Source organism: Lepisosteus oculatus, chromosome 12, assembly GCF_040954835.1.
Source record: "Lepisosteus oculatus isolate fLepOcu1 chromosome 12, fLepOcu1.hap2, whole genome shotgun sequence".
Classification (NCBI taxonomy): domain Eukaryota; kingdom Metazoa; phylum Chordata; class Actinopteri; order Semionotiformes; family Lepisosteidae; genus Lepisosteus; species Lepisosteus oculatus.
In genome coordinates, this window is record NC_090707.1 from 23,546,475 (window position 1) to 23,570,696 (window position 24,222).

Below are 24,222 nucleotides of genomic sequence, written 5' to 3' on the forward strand. Positions count from 1 at the left end.
TTCCAGTCTTCCACTCTCCCTCTATGAGGTAATTCAGAGCATGTGCGTGGAAAAGAATGTACACAATGTATTGACACAGGTGGGAAGAATTTCAGTTGACTGGGACAACAAACCATACAGATAATCTTCTAATGTTCAATCTATTTTTTCTTTTAAAAAAAACACAATCCAACATACATTATGTGGAGAACACATAAATCAGGATAGATATATTTTTCAGTACACTATTATCAAAGAGTTTAATTAGGTGTATTCAACAATAGACAATGGTATGTTAAAGTGAATTTGAGAAATATCCACCAAATATGGTTTGCAGTTTTTGAAAAGCGGGACGTTTTTATCATTGTCCCTTTGTATGTCAACAAACTTCTGTGGACACTTCACAAGATTATGTATGCTTTAGTAATAAAATTATCTTAACTGGTTCCTTATCTGTCCTGCACTAATACTTTAAGTTCTGACCTCAAAGAGTTTCCTTCACTGGGTCTTTATTCCTGATGCAATGTAGTTCTCGTCAATAGTGGGGACACAGGCTACTCTTGACATGTTGCATAATGACACTGTTGGTGGTTGCCCCATGAGACTTTGTATCTATTGCTGAAGTGAAGTTATATGTTGTACTTGTTACTGTTTCATGGTCCACATTGAAGTTAACGACAAACTGTGCTGATTCCAAATGACTGTTTTTCTAACACTTGGACATTGTTGTTTTGGTGTTGTTGACAATGCATATTTCCACATTGTGTTACACTACTTGCCGGAAGGATTTTAGGACACTATGCGTAGCTGATTAAAAAGTAAAGGCAGTGTGGAGAAGAAGAGAATCCAAGCATACTTGTTCGAATTGTAGGTCAAGGTTGTGGTCAGAGACAGGTTCTAAGGTCTGGCAGCCAAAGATTCAGGAGACAAGAAAATAGTTAGGTGGTCTCAGGGACGAGAAGGTGGGTTCCAGTAGGTGAAAATCAATACTGAGCATTGAAGTATAGGTAATGAGGTTTTAGGTAATCTGGGAAGTGGAGGGTGTAGTGATGGACGGAAGATCTGGTTGATGGACAGAGGATCTGGAGTTTGTTGGAAATTGGAAAGGGCTGAAGTCTGATTGGGAACCATGCGGGGTCATTCGCGAGAGGTTGGATTCTGGTTGTGAGTGGCTGTAACACATTGTTCCCTACAGCGGTAGTTGTTGATTGCATATGTTCACTGGTTTTCTAAGTAATTCACTCCAGTCATTAACATTTTTCTGTAAATACATTTTGCATCATATTGTTCTGTAATTCTCTTTCAAAAGTCATGTGATATGATGCCTTTCTAAAGAAAAACATTGATTACATTTTACTGCTACTGAGGACAGCATGCCCCAAAGTAGGAATAAGTGATCAACAAATTGCTTTAATATCACAAATAAATACACTGAATTTTCTTCTACAAGTCTCAGGACCCTCAGGAATGAGGATAAATTCCTCCAAAAAATTACATCAATACAACTACTGTACCTATTTCTAAATGTTATAATTTCCAGATTATCCATAGCAGAATCAGCAGTGACTGGAAGAGCATTGCAGCTTTGTTGCACTGCAAACAAGTAGGATCACAGAAACTCATAAGTTCTGCGGGAACTTTAAGGATGATTCTGCCAGCTCAAGGTTACTGACCAAGAATGTCAGGACGCCATTGTGAAGCCGATGCCGTCAAGTCACTCCAGGACTCGCAGGTAGGCGGGCTTCCGGGCGTCCATCTTCCAAAGCTAAGGCCAGATTGGCAGGAACCTCTGCCTTTTATAGGACGAGGGGGAGGAACCGAGGCAGGTGTAGGAGATAAGTACAGAACTAGGAAGGGCTGGAGCGTCCTTAAGAGGAGGGGTTAACAAGCGTGACAGGTTAATTCTGAGAAAAGAAAAACAACATCAGTAGGAACTGTTTTGGGATTTTTTGTTTAAATTGTCTGAAATATTAATACAGCTCTTTCTATAAATGTATAGAGTGGCAAAACATGAACTACATCTCAGAAAAAATAAGGTTCAAATTCTAAATTTCTAAATCCCTGTAGTTTAAATTTAGTAAATGTTTTAGAAATCTCAGTTAATCATTGTAGAATAGATAGATTCACCGTGGCTTATTTTTACATTTGATACAAATTACATTATGTTTTTAAAAGAAAAATAAGTCTCAGGATAGTTTTCTGTAGAACTTTATTTTGATAGACAAATCAAAATACATTTTTCAAATTAATTTTTTTCAAGTTAAACATTCGAACCTACTAATAAATGAAGTGTCTGTAAACTGGATTTCAAATGTCAGCCCATATTTAATGTAAAAAGTTAGTGTTCTAATTGCAGACAATCCCAATGGGTGGGAAGCAGTGGATCAGCACTGGCTCCTTGACAGGATAGTCATAGGAACAAACCCCACCTAGTACTCTACTGCAGTACCATTGAGCAAGGATTATCATTCAGAGTGTTATAACAACTGTAAAAGTAGGTACTATATTATAAGGAATAAATAAGAAATTTAGGCCAGTAGGGTGAAGTACTGATGAGAGATTTTGGATTCATAACTGGAATGCTGTGGATTCAAATCCCTTGTGAACAAAGTACTCCACTTAATGTTTTCCAGTAAAATACTCAGCTGTATAAATATGTGTTAATGTAAAGTAGTAGTAATTAGTAATTAGTACTAACAATCCAAATATAATACATGTTCTTGAATATAGGATATATGTTAAGAGTACTCATTGTTTATTTTTATAGAATGTGCCAAATAACTACAGTGACAGCACTTAAGGTATCCAAAGGAGAAATGCTTTTGATGTGTGAACTGTGGTCTTTCAGCTCAATAGGCCCCTCTTGTTTTCGTCTATTAAGCAAACCTACAAAGGCAAATAACCCACTAATACTGCATTCAAAGCCACACAGCTCTCTAAGAACAGTAATGACAAGTTTATGTGAGTAAGAAACGGCCTCATAAGTAGTTTAGAAGGAGTAAAACATTTCAAAGGACTGGGGAAGCAGGCATCATTTTTGGAGCTCTAAAAATTAAACATTTAATTGTAAAAAAAAACATTTTTACTTGCTGTCTAGGTCTTTGCATTCCTCTTTTGCGGATGCAAAAATTGGAAAACAAAATGTGTCAGTTTCAAGTGGTTTATTCATTAAATTAATCAATCAAGCTTCACACAGAGATTACATAATGTGTTGGAGACTATTATTACTGGTATCATGTGTTTAAATCTAGTTTCAAGATTTTAAAGGTCTTCAATAAAAACAATTATGCTGATAAATCATGTTGCTGAAAATATCTTATATTTCCAAATGAAGTTTTCCTTGTAAAGCCCTTGCTCGTAGCCCTTGGTCTCCTTGGAAGCTGGGAGCATTTTCACAAAGAGCTTTCAAGGGGCTGTTCAGACTTGCCTGGGACCATTCTCCAATTGACAGGTGCTAATTCCATCAACGCTAGGATATTTAAACCCTGTTCTGCCACTGATCCAATGCCCTGTCATTTTGATTCCTTCATATCAGGTAGTGGTCTCAACATTACTAATGTACCTCAGCAATCTCCATCAGGCTTCACCTTCCGTCCTGTTTCAGCAATCCCCGTCAGTCCTCGTCAGTCTCCAAGCCTTCAACGGGCTCTGCTTTTGGAATCTGTCAGCTAGACTTGACTTATTTTCATTTTACTGCTGAGCCTTAACAGAAATGACAGAGCCAGAAGATTAAATTCAGCAGGTTCCAGTGAAGTGCCCCATGTCTCGGTCAGCCATGAAGCAGCCCTGTGAAGCCCTGAAGCACCTCTTCATCTGAATTAAGGGGGCAGTGAAAGACCTGAAAGCTGTCATGTAGGGCAAGTTGCAGACCCTTGCTACAGTCACTCCTGTGGTTTTTTTGCAGTTTAGGCTCCTGCTTCTGCCCCAGTTCTGGCTCCTGCTTACCTTCCAGGCCAGACTCCTGCACCAGCACCTCACTTCCAAGAGCCGAGGTGTGTCTTTCCCTTCCCTTCAATGGGAGCCTAGAGATCTTCAGAAGCTTCCTAACCCAGTGAGAGTGTCAGTAGGCATCATTTTTGGCATGACACTGTCCTCCATTTTCATCAACATAGGTTTGAGGGCACCTAAAATTTGGTCTGCATTTGGGAAGTCAACAAATGGACTTCAACACCTACTCTGGGCATTATTAATACATGGTCATGCCCTTTTGCTTCTGTAATTTCCCAGCCTCTTCCAAGACTTCAAGAACGATGTTCTCAGGGACTTGCAGAAAAATTTGTAGTGGTCTACCTGGATGACATCCTGGACTACTCCTGCAACCTCCAAGAACATATCAGATATGTCAGATGCACCTTTCAGCATCCCAGAGAACACCACCTCTACACTAAACTTGACAAATGAGAGTTCTATTGGTCAGAAGTGGCCTTCCTGTTATTCTTTCCATCTGGTCTTCAGATGGACCTTGGAGAGGTTGCAACGTTTAACAATCAGCCACCACCCTCAAACATGTCTAGCTCTTCATGGGGTTTACCTACTACTACCACCACTTCATCTGACATTTCAGCATGGTCATGGCACCTTACCAAGGAAGGGCGCAGCCAAGACAGGTGGATCCCCATGGTGATGGAGGCCTTATGGAAGCATAACTTCACCATGGCCCCCAAAATTCGCCACCCAGATCACACGTTATCATTTGAGGTGGAAGTTAATGTGTCAGAAGTGGAAGTGAATGCAGTTCTTTCACAACACTTGGGATTCCCCCAATGACTTCTTTTCCTGGAAGATGTCCCCAGTGGAGTGTAACTATGATATGGGCGATTGGGACCTTCTGGCTGTCAAGATGGCCCTCGAGGAATGGAAACATCTCCTAGAGGAAGACTTGCACACCTTTTTGGTCTTCGCAGACCACAAGAAGACCAAATGACTAAACCCCCAAGAGGCATTCTGGGCCCTGTCCATCTCCCAGTTGGATTTCACCATGTCCTATCATTTGGGAACAAAGAACAGCAAAGCTGACGCCTTGTTAAGGGTCTATGCTCCAGACAAATCTTTTTTGTTTCCATCATTCCAGGTCACCGGATCCTAGGATCCACCTTGGTGGATGTAGAAGAGGCATTGGTGGAAGTACTGGTCTCTAGCCCTGCCCATCTATGCATTGTGCAAGGTAAGCTGTTTGTGCCCCAACAAGCCAGGCCACTCTGTTGTATTGGGGTCTTTCTTCTAGGCTGGCAGGACATCCTGGAAGCCAGCACTCTCTTTAGAGCTGATCCGCCACTACTTCTGATGGTCTTCCAGGAGAGCAGGTGAGGAGACATATGTGGTGGCCTGCTCACCCTGCAGCGGAGCCAAGGATTCCCAGAAGGCCCCAGCAGGTCTACTACTCTCCTTTTCAGTTTCAGAAGGTCTGTGGAAATTCATCTCTATGAACTTCATTAATGGTCTTCCCCACTCTCAAGGCCATTCCGTCACACTCACTGTCGTTAACCACATCTCCAAAGCTGCACACTGCATTCTACTCCCACAGTTACCTCATCTGGTAGACAAGGAAGGACAAAAGAAGGGTTCCGGCTCCATGGATTCAGGACTACCGTCACCAACCATCTTCCCCAGTGTCTCCAAGTTCTTGTCTGTCTACAACTGGGGATATGAATTAACCTATCCTCCGGATACCACTCTGATCAAATGGCCAAACAGAGCGGGTGAATCAAGACCTGGATACACTGACAAGTCTTAACAATCCAGTTTGACTGATTACCACTTCTCCCTTGGCCACCAGCTGTCCAGAAACATCCTTGTCAACATGTCAACAGGTTTATCTCCCTTCCAGTGCCAGTGTGGGTTTCAGCTCCCTCTTTTCATATTGTCTTCAGACCTTGCCGGTGTATTTGTTGCTGGCTGAGCCATGTGAATCCTGATGGGGGTCTCATGTGGGTCCCTCCAGGTCGTGGCTTGGAGGAGGTGTGGGAGTTCTTAAGGGACAAGTTCCAAAAAGCAACATAGTGGCAGAAATGAACAGCCAATGGTCAACGGAGGGGCACTCCACCCCTGGGGCCTGGACAAAGAGTGTGCCTCTCAACCAGATACCTCCATCTTCACCTACCATCAAGGAAGTTGGCTCCCCACTTCATCAGACAGTATAAGGTGCTGGAATGTGTGAATACTGTCACCTACCAACTCGTCCTTCCCCATTCATTGAGAATATGAATTTCATCAGCATTCTACATTTCACTCCTACAACCCACCCTGGCAAGCATCACACCATCAACACCAACCAACCCAGACCCCACAACATCTTGGACTCATGCAAAACAGCATACAATAACGTTCATGGGTGCCAGCTCAGGACCTCCAAGCATCCCGAATGATTGATTGTCTCAACTTCCTCCATCCAATAAATGGGTGATTTCCATTAAGTCCATTTTCTATTAAGACATGACTCTATATGTCCCGCCTGTAATCCTGTAAGGCGATGCAACCAACCTACCTGCATCAGTCTTCAAATCTGCATTCTTCAAATTTCCTTAGCTCAACTCCATCTGTGAACACTTCTCCATCCTGCCTCAACAATCTTCATTGGCTTTCACTTCCTGTCCCATTTCGGCAATCCCCATCATTCCTTGTCAGTCTCCAGGCCTTCACTGGCCACTACTCTTTGTTTTCTCAGCCTGTCAGCCAGATGTGGCTTTTTCCATTTTATGGCTATGCCAAACCATTCCTTTAGTGAGGAAGAAAGTGAAATATTAAAGGAATCCAGAAAATTGTGTTAGTGAATTCAAGAAAGTAATTAAGACAAATGTCCTTTTTTGTTGTACTTCTCCTGGGAAAACTGAGAATGTGGAGATATAGCAAGCCGTACCTCTAGATAATGCTCATATGGTGTCAATAAGGATGGATGTATGTATGGTTTGGTTTTAATTTTACAATTTGAAGTTACAATTCGTTTTCAGTCTTATTTAGGATTGGGAGTATTTTGGTAATGATGAAATGCTTATTCAAGTGATTCATGCTATTACACTTTTACAACAAACAATAAACTTATCATGAATCAACACAGTTTTACAGTAGGTTGTGCCATAATTCATAGGTATCTGATCTTGTGATTCTTCCATTTTCTAAAACTCTTCATCCACAGTCATGGGAAAGCTTGAGCGAAGGCAGGGTACTACCTGGTTGGGATACCAGTCTATCACAGGGCATGTACAGACACACACACTCACATCGGGGGAAATTCTCCCAGAACCCAATTAAACTACCAGTACGTCTTTGGACTGTGGGAGGAAGCACACAGTCAAAGAGAAAAGGAGTGCCACGAGAACATGGGAAGAACATACAAACTCTGCACAGAGGTCCTAAATTGAACCCAGAGCTCCAGCACTGCGAAACATCAATGCTTGTGACACACATAAGCAGAATTATTATTTTGCAAAACTTTACAACTTCAAAAGTTAAGAGAGAGTAGTGATATCAAAGATTAGAATTCAGCATAATACTATACAGCAAGAAAAACACAATATAGATTACAACAATTAAACAATACAAGGGTGGATTATACTATCTGCAGGTGAAGTCTGAATAAGCGTTTCTTCATTCAACAACAACAATCATCATCACACAGATAAAACTATGTGACAAAGGATCACACTTTCTGGGTTGAAAGGCTTTGAAAGTTAATTTAAAAACAAATCCTTTGAGTTCAAAGCAACTTGATAGCAGGGTTCTTGAAGATGCAGGTGCAGATGAGTAAAAATATTCAAAATAAAATATTGATGTAGTATGTTTCTTGTTTGTTTTTCCTTTGATCATGGTCCTTGCACAAAACACCCACTTCATTCAAAACTGTGCTGTGATCAAAGAGCTGTTCCTTAATTATTTCCTTTTAGTCCACTCTGGGAAACATGAAGGAAATTTGAAGCATGCATTATATTTAGGGAAATATTCATAAAGTAGTGAACAAACATGGAAACTAGACCCATAGATTTAATTGGCATTATTTTATCTATTTCATTGGCTGAAAACTTTTTTTCATTGTGAAACATTGAACAACATAACTGTTGTGGAAAACTGGAAAACAGTTGCACAGTGCACTTCTCAATGCTTTTAAGAAAGTGGTTAAATGCGACCTAACCCCTTATAATATTCATAAACCTAATATAGCAACTGTAGTGATGCAACATATAACATGCTTGAGGAGAGATTATGTATAGATGTGATCTTATGTGTAGTGGGCAGTGCGTAGTAGTGCTCTGCTGGTAATAAACGTATACATTGCCAAAGCATAGAGTTAAATTGTAGAGTTACATTGGAACAGGACCGTATGAAGAAAAAATGAAATATGGTCAGGAAACGTACTGTATAACCCTTCATAAGGTGTACCTAATTTTCTTAGGTAGCTAATTCCGCCACTGGGGGGCGAGGGAGAAGAATAAGCGGCAACTGCAAAGCCGTAGTTAAACGGAAACTTTGTCTAATGCTTGTCACTAAACCCATTATTACGACAAATTGTGCTTTGTGAAGGTCATAACCATTTATTCACACGAAGCTAAGAATCTATGATTAAAAGCGGTTAATAATTACAAATCATGTACGATATAACTGTTTTATATTTCATAAATAAAAAAAACATTCAGTGCTGGGTTTCTAATTTATTTCTACTGCTGTTTCGTTATATCTACGAATTAATATTTAAATACAGAGCCTTTGCTACGAAACACAAAAGGCAGCCATGGAAGGGAAACTAATGAAGAAACTTAGCATGTTTATGCATTAACAGGGAAATGAATGTAAAATATAACATTCTGATGAATACAATAACTGAACGCCCATTAGATGTCATGTAAAGTTAGTTTAAAAAAATAGCTCATTTTGATATGAACAGGTCTGAGAAACATCTCATCCTACTGGTAGAGCTGTGTGTACAGTACTGACATCGTGCGAATTTGGTTCCAGCAGCCTGCCCATTTGCCGTGCTCAAGCGCGTTAGGACCCAGAGGGATTCTCTTCTATCAGCCTTAGCGCTTCACTCTTTTTTTCCACCACACTTGGTAGTTCCATGTCCCACACTCATCAGCTGTTTCACCGGCTTTGAGGCGCTCCAAATCTACAGGACGACTCATATCTATTTCTCATTCATTTTCATTGAAACTTATGTAGTCTTTTGTGCTCATCAAAACTAAAGCTGCGATGCACAGAAGGTATTTAATTCATTTAGTGTTTTGTGGAGAGGATAAAACTTTGAAATAATTAAAAAAAAACTAGCCTATACATTTTTCTTCTTTGCAGGTGTTCCTTGTGGCTGGAGCCGCTAATTTGCTTCGTCCTGTTTTTATTGACAGAATCACAGCTGCCAGGTAAGACTGCGGAAAAAAAACTTGAAATGCGAAGTTTTCTGCGTTAATAATAGGAGGTCTGTGAATCTTCTATTAGCCTGACCCCTAGGGCCGTGGGGAACAGTGGCTTGGTCTGTTAAAATGCAGTTATTTTCTGGCGTTCATTTGAGCGTTGCAATACTAGTGATTAGATTTAGCGTTTATATTTCAGTAGCTTTAGTGTTTAAAGTTCCCACGTTTTATGCAAACCTTGAAGCTTAAAACAGGGAGAAACTTGAGAAACTTGATAGCTACAAAAAGCTCAATTTTAAATTGAAAGTTAAGAAATAGTTACTCGTAAGATGCACTTTAAAAAAAATAATGAGAAGACCTTTATGTTCACATGTGGAAGACAGAACATTTTTATTTTTGTAATGTCTTATTCTGAAGTTACTGAAGGGCATCGGGGTGCTGAAACTTTCTTGCAAGAGATAAAACCGCTCGACAAAGACTCAGTGATCCTTTTGTGCCTGTGCGGCTGTTAAGACTTGGATCTTTTAACAGAGATCTACAGTACATAAAACATTTTCCCACAAATATCTTTCTGTGTTTTGACCTAGTACACCCTATGATGTTTTCCCTTTACGTAAAATTTTCATCTGATGAAATTGTTCGATAAGCACTGATGATCTATTCTAGCTGTATAAACATTTGGCTTTGTAAGTCATGATTCAGATATTCTTATATCCTAGGGCATCGAATCTGATGCTTGCAATCTACGACCGGCAAAGCCGTCTGCTGACTTTAGTTTTTAACACGTAAGAATTTAGCAGGACATCTTCAAGATTAATGTATACTGTGTTGGAACTTGTTAAGCATTTTTTACTAGTGATAGATCTAAAGTCTGCCAAGCGATAAAACCGGATGTTTTCTGTTTGTTTTTATAACATTTTCACAATTAACTTAAATGCCGCTGTCCAATCGGTAGATAAGGTATCCATTTATAATTTGAAGACCGGGAACTTGACTTATAAATACAGCCTTTTGATTTATAATTACACTCTGATGCCAGTAGAACAAAGTTTTTATCACCTGTGGTAGAGGGTGGCTAAATTTAACATCAGAGTGCAAGTCCTGTGATGGAAAATTATAAAGAAAGAGCCTTCTTAGTATGAAAGTAATTGGATGGATTTAGTGTTGGCACCTGTGAATCAAAGTACAGAGATGCATGTTGGAATCATAATACATGTTCTGCCATTTTAAATGCAGAGCTCATACTGAAGTGCCCATTGAAGTGATCAGATACAACAGAACTGTTGTTCTGTAATTTACTTATCTATTTAACAACTTACATTTAAGAATTTTATTGGGGAGTGGATGTATTTTAAGATGGAGTTGAAAGATTTTAATATTAGTAAAGACCATTTTGGACCTATGAAGAAGTATGATGTGAAACTATGACTTGTCATCTATTGTTTTTCCATTTGTTTATTTGCTATCTTTGCAGAAATGCTTAATAACAAAGATAAAATTCATATAAACATACAATTTAAAGATAAGTTGTTACTTTTGGATTAAGAAAACAATTTTATATTTTAAAAAACATAACACATTTTGTGCTGATACATTGAGTCTTTTTAAAGACATAGTTATCAGTTCTTTAGATTGTCTTTATAGAAAGGGTTGTGGTTGAGAAATTATACTACTTTTATTTGCCCTGACATTGCTTGCCTCAGCATGACACAGTTTTCAATAAACGACATGCAAAAATTACAAATTCAGTTCTAGGCAGTTACATTTTTCCAGAGAAGAAAAAAGTATTATGATTTGGACAGAAAAACCAATAGGTGTGCTGAAGTCAAAACATAGAATAGGTATATTCACAATTTGAGGGGACAGTTGTGGCATACATTATACTTTAACTTTATGCTTTAACAGTGCAAATAAAAAGTCAACATGTAAAGATCTGGAGCTGAAATTTTAATCATATCACACTTTTACATTCTTTTAGTGACAAAAACAACTTTGCTTGCTCTTCAACTTGAATCAGTGTGCAAAGTCAGCATTTTCAAAACATCCAAAGATTATTAAAAAGTTCTCTTTTATAGTGCCCAATATTAAAAAGCAATTAAAATGTTAATTTTGATCACAAAACAATATTTTAATGAGTATTTTTTGTTTGTATTGCAAATCTTATATTGTATGTAAGACAAAGGCTTAAACCATGAAAGACCTCACAAATTACTAATGGATTACTGTGACAGTATCAGTTATTTTTAATGGAGTGTGTCATTGAAGAGAGTGTAAATCAAAACAGAAAATGTACATGGAGGTTTCATTATCTGCTGATGTACCAAGTCTCTGTTCTTTTGCCAATATCTGTGTGAAACCTTGCTCTCTTCAAGTCTGACGGACTTACATTCCATGTTCCTCTGAGGCAGAACTCCCAAAATAAAGTGTGTTCCAAGATATTCGGAAACCTCAATGTTTTAATGCACAGTAAATGTGTTTTGTGCATTGTAAAATGATATAGCAATGATCACTTATACATTTACTGGTACGTTCATTAGTACTGGTATTAAACAAAACATCTGTACTAAGTGTTTATTGATTACGGTGTTTATGTGGGAGACATACTGTATAAAGCATTATTTTTCCAACTTGATTTTAATAAAATGAAAGCAACTTTTTCGGCCTTCTTTGTTGTGTCTAGTTGAATTTAACTCACTGTAATTTTTTGTTAGCCAAGAAAGTTATTCCTTCTAATTTTGTCTGACAATACTTTAAATGGTTATACATGGATTACTACTTTTGACTAAAGTGTCAAAGCAAATAAATATTTTACAGTCTTCTGTGATGTTTATTGTGGGTCTGGAGAAATGTATTGCTTCTAACAGAAAATATTCACAAAACTATTTTTGGGGAAATGGCTTTGCTACTCATCTTTGTCGTAGCAGGTGCACCGACATTTTAATAAACATACATGTAACTTAATTATACTGATCAACATTTGTCATCAGCAGAGTTATTCAACAGCAGGTGTGCTGTGAGAGTGTATGTTGCCACCATTTGAAGTAACACAAATAAACATCTACAGTATGTCATATTTTTGCACCATGCAGACCTCTGGGATTCAATCCCATGCTTATTGTATCCACTGCCACTTACATGCAACTTACGTGTTCTCTTTGTTAAGCTTTGTTACACGAGTAATATGCAGATGTGACAATATACCAGTAGGACAATACGTATCAGGATGAGCCTGCAGTGAGGAAAGCAAGACAGGTCCTAGGACTTGCCTCTGTCATGTAGCTCTCTGTCACTACAAATACAGTTGTAATCACTCAACACCCCTACCCAGACCATGACCTGTTGTCTACCCCACCAGTTTTTCTGTTGTACACAACAATTAGCACCTCTCTCTCCACATCTGTGCCAAACCTGCGAATGGCCAGGATGATCTACACAGAACCTTAGTTCATTATGGATCTGCTCCATGTACTGATGGTGCAAAAGGAAATCTTACTCTTGAATTATATTGGTTGCTGATTTTCTCCTGGATTTGATATTCAACTGGTTCCTATCAACTCTCACTAATAAGGTGATTTTTGTGCGCATACAACAGTGAGTGACACTGTGAGACAATCATGTGAGTGTTTCAAAGTCAGACATCAATAATAAATTAAGCAAAATGACATCAAAAACTTGTAATCAATATCCGTACATGTACACTTTATTGTTATAAATATGTACATGCATAAATACTGATAGGATCCTTCTGATAATCAGTACAGTATCACTAAAATGCAGCCTTTCTAATCCTTGTGGCTTGTACAAGTAATGCACCTGCATGTGTGTAATTGTGGGGTGTAGCATACTGACACAATCTCTTTCAAGATTACACTCTCCTTTTGCAAACAACATTCCTTGTGTTCTCTAGTGAGCTATTTTTACAAAATGGCTGGTGGGTGTCATCACAGAGGCTTCAGCATTTTTTTGGTGCATTATGTCTCCTCTTGACTGCATGGTGATCCATTAACAGGATAAGTGCTACATAATTGTGAGATATAATTATCACTATTATTCTTCACACATTATTCACATTATTCTTCACACTCCTGTCTGCTACTTTTTTGGTCTGTGTACTGTACAATGTACTACACATTTGGGCTTTGTAAGTGTCTCAGTAGTGGACAGGCGGTTATCTACTTTATTTGTTATAAATTATTTACCTTTTGGCTTACTTGAGATACCATGTTTCATTAAGTTAAATGCTCCTACAGCTGTCAGATGGAAGGCAGGAAGAAAATGATAGTTGTTGTCTATAAATATTTGATTAGCAAGGACTATTATGCTGTTGCTGCAAAGATATGCATTTACTACAAATGTTGTCATTATGTCTCTGAAGACACAAGCGATTTATGGATCAGATTAAGCCATAACCTGTTGCTCTTCAATTCTACATTGTGGAGGGCTTTTTAAGTCTCCTGTTCTTAAAGGCCACCCAGAAAAAAATAGCTTTCAAAGAGGGTTCATATTCCAACCAAATTGAGTTGTAAAAATGATTTTAGTGTTGTCTTTATGATTATTGTTTTTGGTAGCTCTGAGTTTTTGAAACATACAGGAAGTCTTAACTGATGGTTTCAAGACAGTATCATGCTTTGGGGATTCACAAATGTTTTCTCACCACTGAAACATGCTAACTCTCAAAATGTCCATTCAGGTAGATACTGCTTATTTAGGAGAACCTTGGAAGAAGTAGTTGGTTGTCTCGGCATGAAATTAGCCTTTTAAAAATTTGTTTTTAATCGCATTCAGTGGGGAGGTTCTTAGTATTTCAGAAATAACAACATACAGCAGTCAAATAGCATTAGAAACGCTTGGAACCTTGTTTGTTACTAAACAATTGTTGTTTTCAATAGCTTTTTTCCCTTAGATCAGTTTTTATAATTGTTTAGAAACAGTGCTGTAAGCATGGTTCAGAGCAGTCTGGAATGTTGAAATAATTTGAATAAGTTGAGTCCTGTGGCCCAGATTTTGATGGTTTGAGTCATATCACTAGATAAAAGTGACTGATATTACCCACTCTGACTCTTCTCCATACAGTGTTAACTCTCTTCTTAAGGCAATGTGGAGCTTGCAGCACGTCAAAAGATAAATGGCTCCGACAGGCATGTTGGAGCAGAATGTCTACAGGTCTTCATTCTCCCCATGCAGTTTTATGATTCATAGCTATAAATATGAGGCTTAGTAGGTGATTGACAATTGAGATGGCATATCTTTGGTTAGAATCTGATCTTCATCATTGATTTTGAGGTCAGTCAGAGTTTTCCCACATTTGTTGGAGCTTCCATTCACCCAAACATTATGAGAGAGCTGTTTATTCCTTGTAGAGTTCAGTTTTACTATAAATATTGCTTGAGCTGAATGAAAAATAGTCCTGGACCTTTTTGTGTACATGTCAATGTAAATATAAGCTGGTATGAATATTACTGATCTAGAGATGTACTGCTATTCAAGAAAATGTGGTTGCTTATGTACAAAAAACACATACTTGGAAATTCATATGGCATTACATGGCGCCTTATCTGAGTGAAGTTCATGATTAAGATGATGTGGTAAAGCATCGAAATATACAGTAATAGTGTCATATCTGGTCATTTAATTTGTTTTAATGCTCTCTCAATTATCGTTTTCAAATATTGCTTGGATGGAACAAAGGCTAGACATGAATAATATTTCTACAAATTAATTTTATGATCTTTCAAATAAAAAAAACAAGTATCCCTGAAGTTTAGAATGTGTAAATCCCAGCTATTTACAGATGTCCATAGCTTAGCACTTCTCTGTTTTTCAGACCAAACGTTAATCTCTTGAGGTGTTTCCATAAATTTGCCCATGCTTCACCACTTCCATCCACATTATTCACACACATAATTCGAAGGATAGAAAAATGCACATGGAAACTCCATCATTATTGTGACGCGTAGTTCTATGGTTTACTTTTTGCAGAGGTTAGTTTCTTTATCGGAGCCGTGGTAGACGGTAAGGGCATCTAGCTCCTGACCGGAAGGTCCTGGGTTCAATCCCAGGTAGGGGCAAGCGATGTAGCTTGCTCTAATTCCTTCCAGATGGCTCCCAGGTCCACTCAGCCTGCTTTCCAAATGAATACCAGGGGTTAATCATTCTGGGAGTAATTGGCCGACCGGAGCGTGATACTGACCACATCACGTCCACCTCCAGTGTTGGATGGTTGAGAGAAATGGTGGCCCTTGCCCCCCATTCCCCCTTGGGTCTTTATGGCCTGAAAAAGGGACCTCATCTACCTACCTTAGTTTCTCTTTATGTGTTAGAGCTGTACCAGTCCTTAGTCTGATGCCTTGGTTCTGTTGTATGTGTTGCAGGTTTTACTCTGTTATAAATAAAACAGGTGGCCAAGTCACATGTTTTTCAAGGACACTTACATGTTTTAATTTCTCCCAGGGTGGTCCAAAGGTTTTAGTAGCAAGCTAAGTTGATTAGCAATTGATCAGGCACATTTGGACTGACGTTTCTTTTCATATGTAAAATTCTGTTAAACCTGGTTCTATAATGTTTGATGTAACATTTAATCATATATAGACTCATTTCATTTTTTAGATTTACTGCTGATTGCCTTGAATTGTACAACCAAACGTATGGTAATTGTGAAACCATACTTTTAGTTTATAGTTTGGAGTACATTGTTAGTGTTTAGACCAGTAACCATTCATTCTCTGCATGCACTAAGAGCAATTCAACTTTCTCTCGTATTTAATCTTTCCATGACCTTAGGCAGGATGGAACCACATCTAAGAAAACACCCTCCTGATGCATTTGTTAAATGAGGTTCCACATTCGGAATTTTTGCCAACAAAGGATCCCACCCTTCATGTGTTAAAGCCATTCTATTCAGAAGAAGGAATCAACCATTTTTACACTTATGGAGCCAGTCATTTCTTAAAAGTTTTTTTGAAGTTGTCATACTGTAGGTAATACTTTTACAGAAAAACCAAAACATTCTTACCATTTTGTGGAAAAACAATGTCATTTATGCAAAGGAAATTTTTTAACTGCTCATCTGGTAATTTTATGTTCCAGATAGATAAGGTAACAACGGACTGCAAGATCCTGAACCACCCTGAATCATATTTTCATGTTAAAACTGGTCTATGATCTGTTTTTCTTTAGTTTGTTTTTAATTTATAAGTTTTGTGTCATCAATTTTTAAGCACTCACAAACCTAAACCCACACTCTTTATAACTGTTTTAGGTTATGTCTGCTTTGGTGTTACCAGCTTTTGGGGGTATTCAGTGTATAATAACTGTATAGATTATAGTGACTGCATTGCTCAGGAAGGATACGGCATACATCTGATGTATTAAAACATAATGAGTCATCTCCGTGTTAAAAACAAAAATTGGATGGGATAACACTCTATTGTGAATCTTTGCAGAATTTTCTTTGTAAAGTCTCAAAAACAGGAACTGGAACATAGCATAGTTCCAGAGCTAGTGTGCCAGTTTTTTTTTTCCATAGGACTAGGTAGTCTGGAATCACTTGCATAAAGTGCTGCACAAAGAATTTTCAAAATGAAAATAAATTTAGTTTGTCTTCTGTTAAACAGTGTACCCATATTTTTTTAGTTACAGTGTCTATGGTTGTTATTTTCTAGATGTTATAGGATCAGGGACTGGCAAGTGAACATAAAAGAATGTATAAAAGTATAGTTTTATCAACAGCATTTGTTACACTTAGGACCTTAGCAAATAACCTTGGGGCTGAGGCTGACTCATACTTAGATATTTGTATACAAGATCTGTTATACATACACAAAATAACTCTGCTGTCCTCTTGAAGTGACATAGGTAGAGTATGTGTTTCAGGTGGGTAGCTGCGTCAGCATGCATAGGCTGCAAAGGAACAAGTAATAGGTTTATTCCATGCTGAAAAAAAGAAGAAACAGAACACAACGTTCCACGGCCGAAACGTTGTGTTCTCTTTCTTCTTTTTTTCAGCATGGAATAAACCTATTACTTGTTCCTAGGTAGAGTATGGTCTTTCCACAGACTATAATTATTATAATTATAATTCTGATGTAAACTGAGGTATGGAGAGATTTTTAACAACTACTGTATATATTTGCTGTACATTGTACTGCTATGTTGAGTGCTTTAAGATGGATCAGCATGACACTGAAGAATGCTTGATCTTATTGTATATAAAGAAATCCATCCATCCATTTTCTAAATGCTTCATCTAATTCAGGGTTGCAGGAGAGCCAGAACGTATCTCGGCAAGTAATAGGCAGGTAACGCCCTGGATGGGCCCATCATGCACAGAAACAGACATACAAACACTCACACCAGGGGCAATTCTCCCAGAAGCCAATTAACTTACCAGTATGTGTTTGGACTGTGGGAGGAAACCAGAGCACCCAGAGGAAACCCACATAAACTTGGGGAAGACATACAAACTCCATGCAGATAGTGCCAAAGTCCAGAATTGAACTCAGGGCCCCAGCACTCTGAGGCAGCAATGCTATCCGTGTTTCGAAAAAGTAACTTCCTGAAATAATAAAGTGAACCACACAAATGTAATGCTTTTGTTTTTGAGGTTAGCAGTTGTTTTTTCCTGCTTTAATATTTTCAGTCTGTACTGGTTGATCTGGGTTTTGACTGGTTTATAAAGCAAGTACAATGTCTGCAGAAAATGTCTTTGATGTAGTTTAACTTTATACCAGATGGTGTCTAGTGTGCTGCTTGTGTTTTATGCATTTCTCTTCATAAGCTTGATTAATAAATTCACATACTCTTTCACTGACCTTTGCATCTCCTCTGACTGGTTGTGAAAAATAAATTCTTAGATAAACCTTGCATTATTAGTTGTATAATGTACATGACTAAGTTAACAAGTCAGATATTATTTAGGCATACAGCCTTAGAAGGTGCAAAACTGTTTCTGATACTTTTCTGATAGTTAGTTTGCAATTTTCAGTTACTGCTTCAGTTACTCCTGAACTGAAGTAGAGCCTTCAAAGGTTGTATTACTTAGCTGGCTATGTTTTCACAGAACCGAATGTTTGACATATTTGCATCAGGAATCTAGTAATTCTGCTTGCAAGACTCTATTAAATCCCAAGGATTTCAAACCAGCTCCTAATAATTCTTAATCTGGTTTTACCCTATTGTGAGTTAGATTTGTAGTTTATTTATACAGATTGGCACTTTGCTGAAGCAAATCTGAGTTAAGTACTGTACCTTGCCCAGGGATACAACAGCAGTGCCCCTACTTGAGATTTGAACCCACAATCATCTTGTTAGAAGTTCAGTCCTAAACATTACTTCATCTGCAGCCTGCTTAATTTTGTATGAACTGTTGTAGGTCTGCTTACTGGCCTGGTTGTGTATCTAGTGTTTCCTTATTGCAGGGCGCACTTAATGGCCCTTGAAGTTGCCTTATATTTTCCATCTTTAATGTGTCTTTTTTATGATTGCTGGAAGATAAAGAACACAATTTTCTCACGTCTGTCTTTTTATCCAATAAAAAAACAGGTCACAAGGGTGAGACGTTGTTGGATTTGTCGTGGGTTGATGCCTTGAATAATTTTCTTTGTTTATTCATTCTGCACCTAAAGTTGTAAAGTTTTCATCTATGGGGAAAATTAAAATGCAGAATTATTTGAACAAATGAGGCAATGTAAATTACACAGTCTTCCACTTTCTGTATGTAAAAGAAGAAAAACTGAAACTGAGAGAATATTTGAACTCCTTCATTAGACATGAAGCATTAGCCACCAATACAGAGTACTTTCATGTTCTTCATAATACTTTCATAATCTTTATTTGGTGTTTATTTTATGTCTGCTCCCAGTTTTATCATCTATTTTAAACCACACAACTCTTCTAAATGCTGTTATAGCTTAAAAATCAGCACCTGAACCATGGGGGAAAAAATATTTCTGTTCATGTGCTAATAAAGTGAGAGTGCCTGAATTCGTAGGGTATGCCACTGGTGCAATTTCCTGAATTTAAGACTTTTTTTTCCATTTTTTGTTAATTTGCTTTTATTAATATTGGTACATTTTTACATTTTCCTGAAGGGATATAATGGATGTCATAAAGTATTTTCTAAATGTATTCCAAGCACCCTGTGCCATTGGATATCACTTCATTAGAAGTGAAAAGTTAGCAGTACATAAGATACTTTAACTGCATTTAAGTCTGCAGAACAAAAACAGGAAAATGAGGGAATCTAGTTATCCATTTAACTTAACTTAACAGTGTGTTAATTAACACTTGTATAAAGCGTAAAGGTTTAATTCTAGTTTCAATTCTTATGCATACTATATCAATATCATGCTGTATCATATTGTATCAGATGAGTCAGTGCCACATCCGCAGATTGCAGGTTTAACATCAATGAAAGTGGTTAGGAAATGTGTGTGGCAGTGTAAAAAGTGATGGAAGCAGTTACAACAGATAGGTATATCTTGTCATTGGCTGGACATTTGCTGGATTCACATTAAATGTGTGGATTTCGCAACAAAAATCTTTTTCGTTTGACTGTCCAATAAGACAAGTTAAAGAAGACTGGAGGTTATATTTTAATCTTGTTAGTACAGAAAAATATACTTTTGTGGTGAAAATGTTATGTTAGGGATGTGTATGTTTTTTTGTGGGAAGACATTTTGATTTAAAGAATCCTTCCACTTATTTGCTATAATTCTGTTGGCAAACACTTTAGGATGCAACTAATTCTGTGAAAGAGTATATTTAGCAAAAGTTGGGAAATGGGCTGCTTATTTTTGCCTTATATACTCTCTATATTGTCAGGTACAATGGTATTTTTATATCCTTGGATGTGAGTGGTTTCTGTACAGAAGGGCTTTGACATCTGAGTAGAAAGAGAACAAGGTATTTTTGTTTTTTAAAGGGCAGAAACATGAGTTTAAACTTGATCTGACTTGATTCTTCTCTCCAAGGTGGAGTGCAGTTGCTGAATTTTGAAAACAAATGCCTGGACTTGTCTTGCAGAATCTCTGAAAAACCAAGTTTGAATCATTAATGTTATCATGCCTTCTTATTTTTCCATTTTGCCAGACTGTTTGCCTCAAAGCTGTACTACCTCCAATTTCTACTTTCTAACAGAATTTGTGCCTTAATTTTCTTTGAGCGTCATGGGGATATTGAAATAATATAATTGTCAGTTTCCAATTTGTATTAACCTTATCTTGGGAAAAACAAATACATCTAGTACATTTTGCATAAGAGCTTCTTTGTGTTCTTAAATTGCATTTGATTGCTTTTAGACTCATAAAGCACTTGCCAAGACTAATCTCTCTGAGGTAATTTTTAAACGGGGAGCATCTACTAGTCTGTGGCTGCATGGTCCTGGTAAACCCCCTTAGGTCAATGACAGTTTCCACAAGGATATATATAATAGTGTGTGGGCCATGAATAAATGCTGTTCTGGCTCAGCAGTTTCATGGGTTTGAGTAATCCATGGATTTTCCAGTCAATAAACAGATTCACAAGTGGTCAAAAGGCTTTGTAGGAGATTGGCAGACTCTAGTGGGAGTCATTATCTGTACTGAGAAATGCTGACACAGGTGCTTCATAATGGATTGCGTGATAACCCAGTAACCCCTTTCAACATACCTTAGCTGGGGGGAATGTAAGAACTTTAAAGTAAATTATCACCTCTTAAGCCAGTTACACTGTAACATGAGTATTTCCAGTATTAAAGTATGCATAAACAGTTTTAGGAGGTCTTAGGGTCTACAACAGATTTCTTTTTAGTTTGCTTTTATACTCAGTTTATTCATTTCTTGAGAGACAGGTCTGTAACAGAATGGGACACCTAGGGAATACTTTCCTAGTAAATGGATACATTTGTTTATCTCAAAATACAGGTTGGCCACACACAACGGCTCATGAAGTACTTGCTTACCTTGGTTTCTAGATGTGAAGAGATCTCATGAACAGAACCTCCCTTCAGATGAGATGCCAGTTCATGCCAGCTATTCTGTTTTTATTCCTATTTATACAGCTGTGTAGATTAAAGTATCTCACTTAAGGTACAACAACAGTGTATCTAGCGGGGTTTTGAACCCCCTTAACGATTTACTGAACTGATGCTGTAGCTAAATTACTACAATGCCTTTTGTTGTACTATTCATCCTAGATGAATCCTGCTTCATTATGTCATGTATGTTCATATTCTGTTATTTAGGCTATGCAGTGCTCTTACTCTGAAGTGTCTTTCATTCTCATTTTTTTTCAGTCTTATTTATATTCCTATCATAAAGTATATGGAGCCACAAGTCACACAAAATGTACTACTGGTTTGTGAATAAGACCACTTTGTTGGTTGCCATGTTTTCAGTGGAGATAAGTGTGTATTAGGTAATTCATGTAAATATGGTAGGTTTTAATGTTACCACAACTGTAGGTTTAATGGAGCTATTAATAAACCAGTGTCAGTGGCTCTTGGTGTCTGAAGAAGAAAATAAGAATCAAAAGCAAAAATGATTCAAAATGGAGGACTGACTGCATAAAAATGTTGTAACATGTTAATAGAAATTGGGTCTTTTTTAAGTGAATTAATTTTTTTTTTTTGAGGAGTGCTCCTTTGTTTGAAGAGAACACGTAGCTAGTCCTGTACATCTCAATAAGGATGACTCAGTCCCCAGAAAACACAGTTCCCATATCCAGTTCACTAAAAAGACATCTGGACTCTTTCTTGTATGGTTGCTGTTCATTTTTGACCTTTGATGGGACAAGCTGTACATGTAAAAGTTGAAACTGTCAACAGCTCTTTATCTCACATATGGTTGTGATGTGGACATGAACTTGCGTGGGATAAAGAGTTTGCCTTCAGTGCCTTCAGCTCAGCCTTCAATGTTGAACACTGAGCCGGCTCGTCTTCTGATGCTTAACCTTTATCTCTAGGGTTAAGCCATCGCTTTGCTTTTGTTTTGCTCCTTCTGTTTTAATGCTGTGCATTATTTTTTTTGGCTCATGTCATTTTTTATTGTAATTAAAGAATCCTCAAATATGAGCGACCTTTAAATATCGTTGGCTTAATTTGAAGAACATGAGGAGGAGGTGTTCTAGGCAGGGCTCCAAGGATAACTGTAGGTCACTCACAGACCCGATACGTTTTAAGCTGAAAGCAGAAGGCCCATGATGGATGGTAAACTAGGGCTGAGTGTTTGCAAAGTCTGTGTGTAACATGAGTCCCTTTTCTTAAATTACATTCAGCTCATCATTGTAACTGAATAAAGACAGACTGTAAGTTAAATGGCAGTACAGTGGGTGTTACTGTGTAAGAGGTCAACAGCCTTCTGAAAATATGGAAATGTTTTATATTTGATGAGTAGGCAGCTTTGTAAGGGTGGTGACATTCCTTAGATGGCACAGTGGTTAGTGCTCTTATCTCACAGCTCTTCGGTCCTAAATTCAATCTTGAACTGGGTTGACTTCATAACTGTTCTTTTTAAGCAGTAGAGGCATTTTCTTTGCTCTCTACGCTCAATGAATTGCATTGTCTTGAATAGAGGAGATATTTAGGGCCTTGATTGAAGATGTTGCTGTGGGCAAGAATCAACATACTTAAGAGATAACACCACACAAAATGATAAAATATAAATACATTCTGGCCATTTTTAATTTTTGAAGGAAAAATGCCTTTGCTGTAAATTGCTGTAGCGATGTTAAAACAGTATTAAGTAACTTGAAGGCTCCCTAATTGTTGCCGACCAAGTAACCCAATGGCGATGATACATGACGATGTATGACACTCCACTTAGACTCATGTGGTATATTTAGCCTAAAAGATACCACACATATTCAGGCTTTTTTATTTTTATACCAGCCAAATTTGGAGCCACCAATTATTAATTAAGCTTCACATTACAATCCCTGTACTGCACAAGTAGAAGTTCCCTAGCAAATGTGAACACTTGCACGAGAAAAGGCCAGGATTCTGGCTGCTTTATTCTGGCCATATTAAGTTTGTTCAGTGTGGATTTAGATATGCCAGTGAAAATGACATTACAGTAATCAATCCTAGAGGAGATGAATGTGGTAACCAGCCTTTCAGCTGCAGTCAGAGATAACAGGACATAGTCAATAATGACATAGCTCAGGGTTAAACTGGCAAATTCTGTTCTATGGGGCTCAAATGCTCTTGAAACAACTACCATTAGTGCTTGAGCCACTCAAGAGTTTTGAAGGGAACTAGTTTCAGAGCTTTCCACTCCTCTGATTGATGTCTATTCTTTAGGAGCCCGTCTCAAAGTTTGGAGCAGTAGAATCTCTGCAGCTGCATATCGGAAATGTACTACTCAGTGTATCAGTGGCATGTCTTTTGTTTTTGCGCAGTTCTAGGCTTTTTCTCCTCTGACCTTTTGCAATGGATGATGGTTTCTCCAAGGCCGTAAAAGCAGGTGTTTGTTTTTACATGTCTGCAGGCCTCATCTTTCAGGCATACAATTGTACCCTGACCTGTTAAAACAGACATCAAAAGCTGTAAGAACCCACAGGAAAACCATAATTAGTACCTGTACACTCAAAAGAGGTTCTGTAATTGCCTTTGATAAGATGATATTATGGGCTTGTGTTGTAATGTTTGAATGAGCACCTTCTAAGTACTCTGAAGTCCTTCCTGCCATTCATTAAAGTTTTCTATATCAACCCCCAAATTCTTGTGTTTTATCCACAAACCTCCTCTAGATTTTAAACTAATTTTGAGAAGATAGTCCTTTTCTGTATATGCTGTTTATAGCATACCTTGGAAAGCATTTTTCACTTCAGATTCAGATTTTGAGGTTGTTTAACTAAATAGAAAAATACTGTTATATCATTACTTTCATTTTTCATGATATCAGGACAAAGCCTAGAAACTGCCTGATAA

The 24,222-nt window shown here is 37.8% G+C and overlaps 1 protein-coding gene across 1 annotated transcript in view; it reads left to right on the plus strand.

Annotated features, from left to right (window-relative positions):
* Positions 1-9,002: 9,002 nt before the first annotated feature.
* The window catches only part of col18a1b (collagen type XVIII alpha 1 chain b), a 142,596-nt gene continuing 127,376 nt past the window's right edge, over positions 9,003-24,222 (plus strand). Inside the window, exons 1-2 of the mRNA XM_069197153.1 lie at positions 9,003-9,170; positions 9,259-9,326. Coding sequence (XP_069053254.1) covers positions 9,160-9,170; positions 9,259-9,326 — 79 coding nt within the window. The 5' untranslated portion in view covers positions 9,003-9,159. The remainder of the gene's footprint in view (positions 9,171-9,258; positions 9,327-24,222) is intronic.